The sequence below is a fragment of the Octopus bimaculoides genome, chromosome 6 (genome assembly GCF_046866305.1).
Source record: "Octopus bimaculoides isolate indiv1 chromosome 6, ASM4686630v1, whole genome shotgun sequence".
In the NCBI taxonomy this organism is placed as follows: Eukaryota; Metazoa; Mollusca; class Cephalopoda; order Octopoda; family Octopodidae; genus Octopus; species Octopus bimaculoides.
The window spans coordinates 60192958-60201163 of NC_142933.1; the positions used below are offsets into that span (position 1 = coordinate 60192958).

The window sequence follows — 8206 nt, forward strand, 5'->3', positions numbered from 1 at the left end:
AGCTGGGGGGAACACATACGCCATAGAAACCGGGCCCATGAGCCTGGCTAGGCTTTAAAAGGCGCATGAATAAAATATATATATATAATGTGTGTGTGTGGTTGGGAAGCAAGCTTCTTACCACACAGCCATGCCTATGGCTAGTATATTTTTTCAAAGTCTTCTTTGTTAAATGCCAAGAATCACAGAAATGATTAATACATTTTATGTTGGACTAATTTTAGGTTGATTTCTAATAATCCTTATTTAAAGTAAAGGGCACTCTATTAATTTATTTCTTTTGTGTTTTTCAGAATGGGGTCGTGCATTTCCACAGAACCATCACTTGATAAATTTACTTTCACTTACAAAAGCAACTGAAGGCTGTATCTTTTGTGAGCCTTGTCTGAAGCAGAAAAGACGACGACTGGCTAATTTCTGGTGTAAGCCTTGTTGTGAAGGGCTGTGTTCAAACTGTTCCAACAAGCATGCTTCAAAGAAAGATCCTGTGTCTATGGAACATCAAGTTTTAACTTTGAGTTCTGCACTTTCTCAAATCCCATCTGGACCAAGTTGTCCTCTCCATAGTTCCAAAGAAATGGAACTCTTTTGTACAAAGTGTGAGCAAATGATATGTTGCTTATGCTTTTTCGATATGCACCGTAAATGTGACAGCTATGTTCATTCCTTACTAACCGTATATCCAGACAAACGAGGGGCTGCAGAAACAAGCCGTTTAAACCTTGCTGCTAAAAAGAAACAAGCTGAAGAATTAGTTAAAGAAGTGCTAAAAGAGAAAGAAAAAGTAACTGTTAGCATGCAGGAAATAAAAAGAGAAATTTACAGCATTCGTCTGAAGATTGAGAAAGTTCTAAAAGAGAAGGAAAATGAGATCTTTTATGATCTTATTCAGTTGCATGATGATCAGCAGAATTATTTGGATGGTCTCCTTGGTCAAGCACGTGATATGGTTGATTCAGTTTCTCGACATCTTGCCACCCTTGACTGTGCCTTGGAGTCATCTTGCTCTCAATTTATGAACATTTACCAGAACATGAGTCCTGATTATACACTTCAACTTCCACAACCAAAACGATTACACCATGGCCTCAGATTTTCTCCAAACCAGAAATACTTTAATCTGTTTCGAGAGTTTGAAATACACAAGTTTGGAGAAGTCTCTTTAACATATGAAAACAAGTTGGAAAGTGCTACTGATTATACAAACGTTTCTCCCAATATTTTCCTTGAGGCAGATGGTGTAGAAAGCAGTTATGAAGTTATACAACAAATAAAAGACAATCATACAAAAAGATATGAACATTTAGAAAATTTTCTTAGACCACTTGAACCTGTTAAACTGAATCAATTTCCAGCAACTCTAGCAGATGAAACTGATTACAGATGTTTTGGACAAATAGTCAGTCTGCCAAATGGTCGGCTAATAGTCACAGACAGTGTAAATCATACAATAAAGCAATTTAATCGAGAAGGCCATCTTGTTGGCTGTTTAAAAACTGTAAGTCAACCATTTGGTATTTGTGTTTGGTCCAATAGTGAAGTGGCTATTACTTTTCCATACTCATCTGAAATTCGCCTTGTTCAACATGTCAACATGGTACTTCCATGGTCTTGGCGTCCCTTAAAGACAGTCTATAAGTACCGAGGAGTGGCAGCCACTAAAGACAAGAGACTTGTATGCAGTTCATTTGATTCCCTTTCAGCAGATATACTTACTGTTCATTCTGATCATACTGATGTTGTACAACATATTGAAATGGCTTTTCTCTATCCTGAAGTAATTTCATCTGTTGGATGTCTAACCATTACTATGGAAGATGATATTTTAATTGTTGATCAAGATAGCAACTGTTTGGTGTGTATAGATTTAAAAGGGAGGTTAAAATTTGTTTTCCGTGGCAGCAGCAGCCATTGTAATATCTGTATGTGTGGTGTTTTTGGTATTTCAGCTAACAATAAGTACATATATTTGGCAGACACTTGGAAATCTAGAGTAATTCGGCTCTTCAAAGATGGCCAGTTTGATAAAGTGCTTTTTAGTCTCGAGAAATTTATTTTACGCCCACAATCAGTAGATGTGACTTCAGATGGGAAGCTCTTGGTACTTGAGCGTAGTCCTATGTTTTTTGTTCACGTATTTGATTCTGTGTTATAATAGAGAGAGCAAACTTAGTGATAAGTGTTTTTTTGTATATATAACTGTTATGGAACTGAGAATTTTGTTGCAGTCTTTTTTTTTTTTTTTTTTATGAATTCTAGAATTTTAGTTCCAATGTTTATTTTTAATTCATTATTTCAAGTGATTACCAATATCTTGGAATATTTTGCCAAATAATATAGAGAAAATATATTATAATGAAAAAGTACTTCCAGATACTGACAGAAAACATTTTTTAAAAACATTTTCATCTTTGTGTGTGTGTGTGTGTCTAAACAAATTCGATCTCATCTTCAAAATATGCACATAGTTTAGCAAACTATGATACTTGATCACAAAACAAACTGTTCAAAATGTTGTTTGTGGATGAGATAAAGAAGATGAGGTTAAGACTGAAAATTTGTTGTCACTACAACCACCTATTCTACTACTAATAATAATAATAATAAATTCATCAAAAAAAATGTAGGCATTTAGTTTCAGTTATGTTCTCATCCTCAATTCTATAAAACACAAAACACCCACCAGCAATTTACAGTACTAACTGCTGTAGCAAAATCTGCTAAAAGAAAAAAAATCCTAAAATAAAACACCTCTGTGATATATCAGTACTACCCAGGATGGTTTATCAGTTCAGTTGTAAAATTTGCAAAATATAAATTATTTTCTGCTAATGAAACCTATTTACAAACGAAAATGTTATGTGATATAATTCAAATGCAGCTGTTATTTCTTGTGGCCAGCCTGGAATACTGACCAGTCCAGGAAAAAGCTTGGACATTTCTTCCAACGTTTTAATCCTGCTTACTCGATCTTAAAGTCAATATTATTATTTTATTTCTATTTAAAGATATTAAAAGGAAAAAAACAAACAAACAAATATATTAACAATCCCATTAGAATCAAAAGTTGAATGCCAATCTAATATTCATTCCATTTTTTTTTTGCATACTTAAGAGTTCAAAGAAATAGATACTAATTCTTGGTTTACTGTTAAATATAATGGACAATATCTAGAAAGTGAAAATGCAGGACTATTGACTATATATATTTGGTTAGAAGTGTTGTGTCCATGCATAAGACATACAGCTCTGCTGGTCTCACAGCAGGTCCCAATGCTCCTCCACTGTTGCTAGCTATGAAGAGGATTGCTCCCAAAATAGGCATATATTTTATTCACACCTGTAAATATCAATGATTGCATGATCAAACACTATTCATTGCATTGCCAACAGATGGAATTCCCATATTTTTCGTCCTTTTCTTTCTTTTTTCCTCTTTAATAAGCTTTAAACAAGATGTATATCAACACCTCTTATTCTTTACACAGTTAAGGACTGGACAAAACAAAAATCTGTTTTCTATCTATATGATGCTTTCTTGCCATAAACATTTCTATCTATATAGGACATGGATTACAACACTCTTAAAACTAATACTTCCAGATCAGACAAATTTAAATAAGTTATACTTGAACAGTCAGGAATAATTTCAATTCAATATTACCAAAGCGAGGGTGGCAGCAAGTTGGCAGAAATACTTGAGGCATCAGATTAAAATGCCTACCAGTTTTTAGTCTTGTCACCTTACAATATGATTTCAAATTCTACAGGTGTCACCTTTGGTTGATCTATCTGACTTTGCTCCTTAACTGTGAAAAATTATCCTGTGCCTAGTCAAAAAGTAATTAGTAATATACATAGTATCTATGCATTCTGAAGTGTTGTGTGTATGCATGAATGGGGAAGGAGTCTTATGTCTACAAGAAAAACTTCATCCTTTTGGAACTAGGTTAATTTATTATGGGGACTGTATATAATTATGAGACACACTTTACAAAAGAGTATAAAAAGCAATTCTTCAAAATGAAATGGCTGTGAGATGAAATAAAACATAAATGGAATGCAAAATAAACAAAAAACTATACTTCTCAAAGAAAGCAGTGTATCATCATAAGGCTAGGGGCTTTTACAACTATATGATCTTAACAATATTAGTGAGATATGGTAAGTTTTGGAAAGACATTTAAAAATTCATTTTAATAGAAGACATATTGCTCATAATTGTATTATTATATGCTGGATTTTTGAGACATTATTCATTCTCAAATAGGAATGATCATTATTAACTTGGTATCGAAAACTTTTTCTGTTTGTAATGAATATACCACATCTTCCAAGACGTGTAGCTTGAACACAAAGAAGGCAATAAGTAAGGCAAGTATTTAAAACACAGCAACAATTCTAATCTGCCAGAAACAAAACTCCATCATGTCCTCATCAGCATATAGACTTCACTCATCTTAAATCAAGAGGCAGAGGTAACATAATAGGGTTTCAAATGAGATTACCACCTTCTAACAGGTGTCGAAATAAATCAGGTTTTTCATAAGCTTTTTTTTTTAGCAGAAGAGATAATGAATTAACTTTCCAGTTAGCTAATTGTAACTGTTATTATATTTCTTTGTTAGTGAATGACTGGAAGACTCCCTTGAAAAAGTAACAGGGTGGCAAAAATTGTATTTAAAATGTTAAAAATATATATCATGCATTAGTGTGATAAATTATCTATTGTTTGACTGTACTAAAAATCAGAAGTATTCCTGAACAGGTAATCAGATGTTTTGGAGGTTGAAAGTTTATATATAAATATATATATAGTGTGTGTGTAACTTCAGAGGCCTCTCAGAGAGAGATGCAGAAAAGTAATTATCTTTCTCAGACTAGAGACCTGGTCTGAATGCTTGCAATAGAGTGAACTCCTCTAAAAATACCCAAGAGTAAACGGATGGTGTTAGACCAGATGACATGTAGAGTATACTATCAAACAAAATGGAGTAAGTGAAATAAGTGCAATTGGAATCAGATCGAATTGCAGACTCCATTCAGAGGGATCATACCACCTGATGTTATATTTAGTATGTCAGACTTTACAGTATTATTTAGATTCATCTGTTTACATTCTGAGTTTACATTCTACTCTGTATGTATTCCTGCCTGTCAAAGTGGAAAAGAACAAACACTAGGCTACAGTCCTCCCCTACAAGTTTGAGGCCTTGTGTCAATGTATGAAATCTTTGTAGCCTGTGGTTGTTGACAGCTATTTTTTCCTTTTGTTTATTTTTAAAAGGACGTTTAGCATGAGATCAGTCACAAAGATTTGACTGCTGAATACCTGATAATAATGATTACATGATTTGAATAATTGATATTAAGGTTGCTGGTGTTGTGGAGATGGTGTTATGTTCAACAAAGAATGCCAGTGGGTTTGCCTTGCTTGTATTTTTCCAAACAACTGTGGTACAAAAAATCTTCACTTTACCTTAAACAGCAATTCTTATGGGAATACTATTTTAATTGTCATGGTTCTATAAAATTAGATATTGCTAAGACCATATAGAAAGGTCCATGTTATAGTCAGATATTTTACTTTATTTGACTATACAGTTCATTAGATCTTTTAATGTACAAGAAGAAACAAAGTCACTGCAATATATTCTAGAGGAAACAGTTTCAAATGCTTTTGCATAATAAAATTATTTTAAACTTGAAATACTCTTTCTAATTCAACACTATTTTTGTTTCGTTTATATATATATTTAATTTTTCTTTGCATCTTGTACTTTTGTTTTCCATTCCCTATGCAGTAGCAAGGAGAATAGTGTGCTGGATGAAATGTGCTTGAACATGTTTTATGTTACAGAAGCATTTCATTACTCAAAATTTTGCCATAACATGGAAATTTGTACTGTGAAACTTATTTCCATTGACTCTCATGAGACATGAATGTCTTGGAGAAAATACTGTTTACATTATGGAATTCATCATTACACCAAGATTTTTTGTAATGTAGTAGATTTGCTGCCAAGTCCTAAGTTCAAATCTGGCCGAAATTGACTTTGGCTTTTAGTTCTCTTTAAGTCAGTTAAATATCTGACCTATTCTTAAGTTGATTTAATCAGTTTTATAGTGATTCCATTTACCTAATGTATATAGGTGCTATGCATAGCTATAATTGCTCCTGTGGGTACAGCTTAGAAATGTATGGGATGCGCTGTCTTAGATTAGATTTTCTAGATGCAGACATGACTGTGCGGTTAAAAACTTCACTTCTTAATCATGTGGCTTCAGGTTCAGTTCCACTGGTTAGCACCTCGAGTGTCTTCTACTATAACCTCAGGCTGCCCAATCCCTTGGGAACAAATATAATTAATGTTTGTCACTGGTTAAGCAAAGTGGTTGACATTGTGACCAGTCACTATGTGCTTTTGACAACCTTGAATAGAAAAGGTAAGGATTGGCAACAAGGAGAGCACCATTCTATAAAATTCTCCTTCAATGGAAATAAGTTTCACAGTACAAATTTCCATGTTATGGCAAAATTTTGAGTAATGAAATGCTTCTGTAACATAAAACACGTTCAAGCACATTTCATCCAGCACACTATTCTTCCTGTCACTGCATAACCCATGCTGGCATGAGAAAATGGATATTAAGCAAATGAACAAAGTTTACAGAATGTGCATTTTAAATTGGCACCTGTTTAAACAAAAAGTAAAATACTATTTTGAAACAATGTAAGCTAATGTTGCTTTCCTTTCAGAATGTACCTGGCAAATCCAGATTAAAAGAATATAAGTGGCCTGAGGAATGGAAAAGGAAGGTAATGGTTCATACAGTCTGCACAGGCAGGAATAACAAGGCCATTGGTACTGACACAATCACTGCTAGGAAAACAAATAATTGCAGTAAACAAGGGATGAGAGATGTTGATTTCATCCAGAAAGTTGAGTAGTTCATTGAGGAAAACATCTCCATTGGGATATGCAAGATTGCCAGGCAACTGGGCTGTGATGAGAAGATTGTTAGGATTTGTGTAAATAAAGACCTACAAGTCTTATAAGATGCAAACAGGATAGCTGCCTGCTCAGAAGTTAAAGGAGCACCATGTGAAAAAGGCAAAGAAGCTACTGAACAAGTTGAAGATCCCACTGGAACCAAACGTTTTTCTCAGAGGAAAAATACTTTTGCCAGAGCAAGGTATACAACAAGCAGAATAACAGGTAGCTAGCAGTCAGCCTGCATAATGTTCCCAGGGTAATCGAAACCAAGTTTCCTTTCCACATCTTTACTGTGGGTTCAAACCCACTAATGATGTGGTTAACCAGTAATGATGAGGTTAACCAGGATGTATACCAGAGAGTTCTGGATTGAAGAGGTGGCAAAGGGATGATTATGTACCCCAGGAAGTATGTATATGGTGCATATTATTGAGCAACAGAATTTGTCTGAAACTAGGCTAAAAAATCCTAGGCAACTTCCTTCATAGACATCTTGTCCATACATTCCAATTGTTTGATATGGTTTCTACAGTTATATATTATGAGTATTAACATTAATGTAGAGGGACCAATGAAACGTAATTTACATCCTTTAAAGGTTCAGGTATATTTGGATAATGAGGCAACTTCTGAGTGAATGTGTATATATGCTGCAAGAATCTTCTTTTAAAAGATTTTTATTGCTAAGACTTTAGCTCAGTAAATTAATACTTTTGAAAGGTTACTGAAATTATATAGAGAAGAGTTCTGCCTGTTTGTACTGAACTTCTTTCTTTTTCTTCATACTAGCAATTGAAGCAGTGCCTTTATTTAAGCTATACGGAAGAGTATATAATATACTGCTTTTGTTTCTTAGTATTATAGCGTGGTCTTATATATAATATCTTTTAATGTGTCATTGTAATAATAAGCAGTATATCAAAGGATAAGCTAGACATGGGCTTACTAATATTTATAAGTAGCTTTCTAAGGATTATTGAGAGATGGAGTTTATATTAATATATTGCAATTTATCATTAGATTTACTAGAAGGGTTGAATTTTAAATTTCTACATTATCATTTATTTACTGGCTGGCAGCTACTTCATTTGCTTCTAAATTAATAATATGGAGAGTCGTAAAGCTTATTTTCTTATAGGTACTGGTGATTTTGTTGGAAAAGTGTCTATGGTTTTCTATATAATATTGGCTTTTATCAGAAAAAATAT

At 33.6% G+C, this 8206-nt stretch overlaps 1 protein-coding gene across 1 annotated transcript in view; it reads left to right on the top strand.

The window, feature by feature from the left end:
• The window catches only part of LOC106870863 (uncharacterized), a 58705-nt gene extending 52995 nt beyond the window's left edge, over nt 1-5710 (top strand). Inside the window, exon 2 of the mRNA XM_014917097.3 lies at nt 294-5710. Coding sequence (XP_014772583.1) covers nt 294-2155 — 1862 coding nt within the window. The 3' untranslated portion in view covers nt 2156-5710. The remainder of the gene's footprint in view (nt 1-293) is intronic.
• The last annotated feature ends 2496 nt before the right edge of the window (nt 5711-8206 follow it).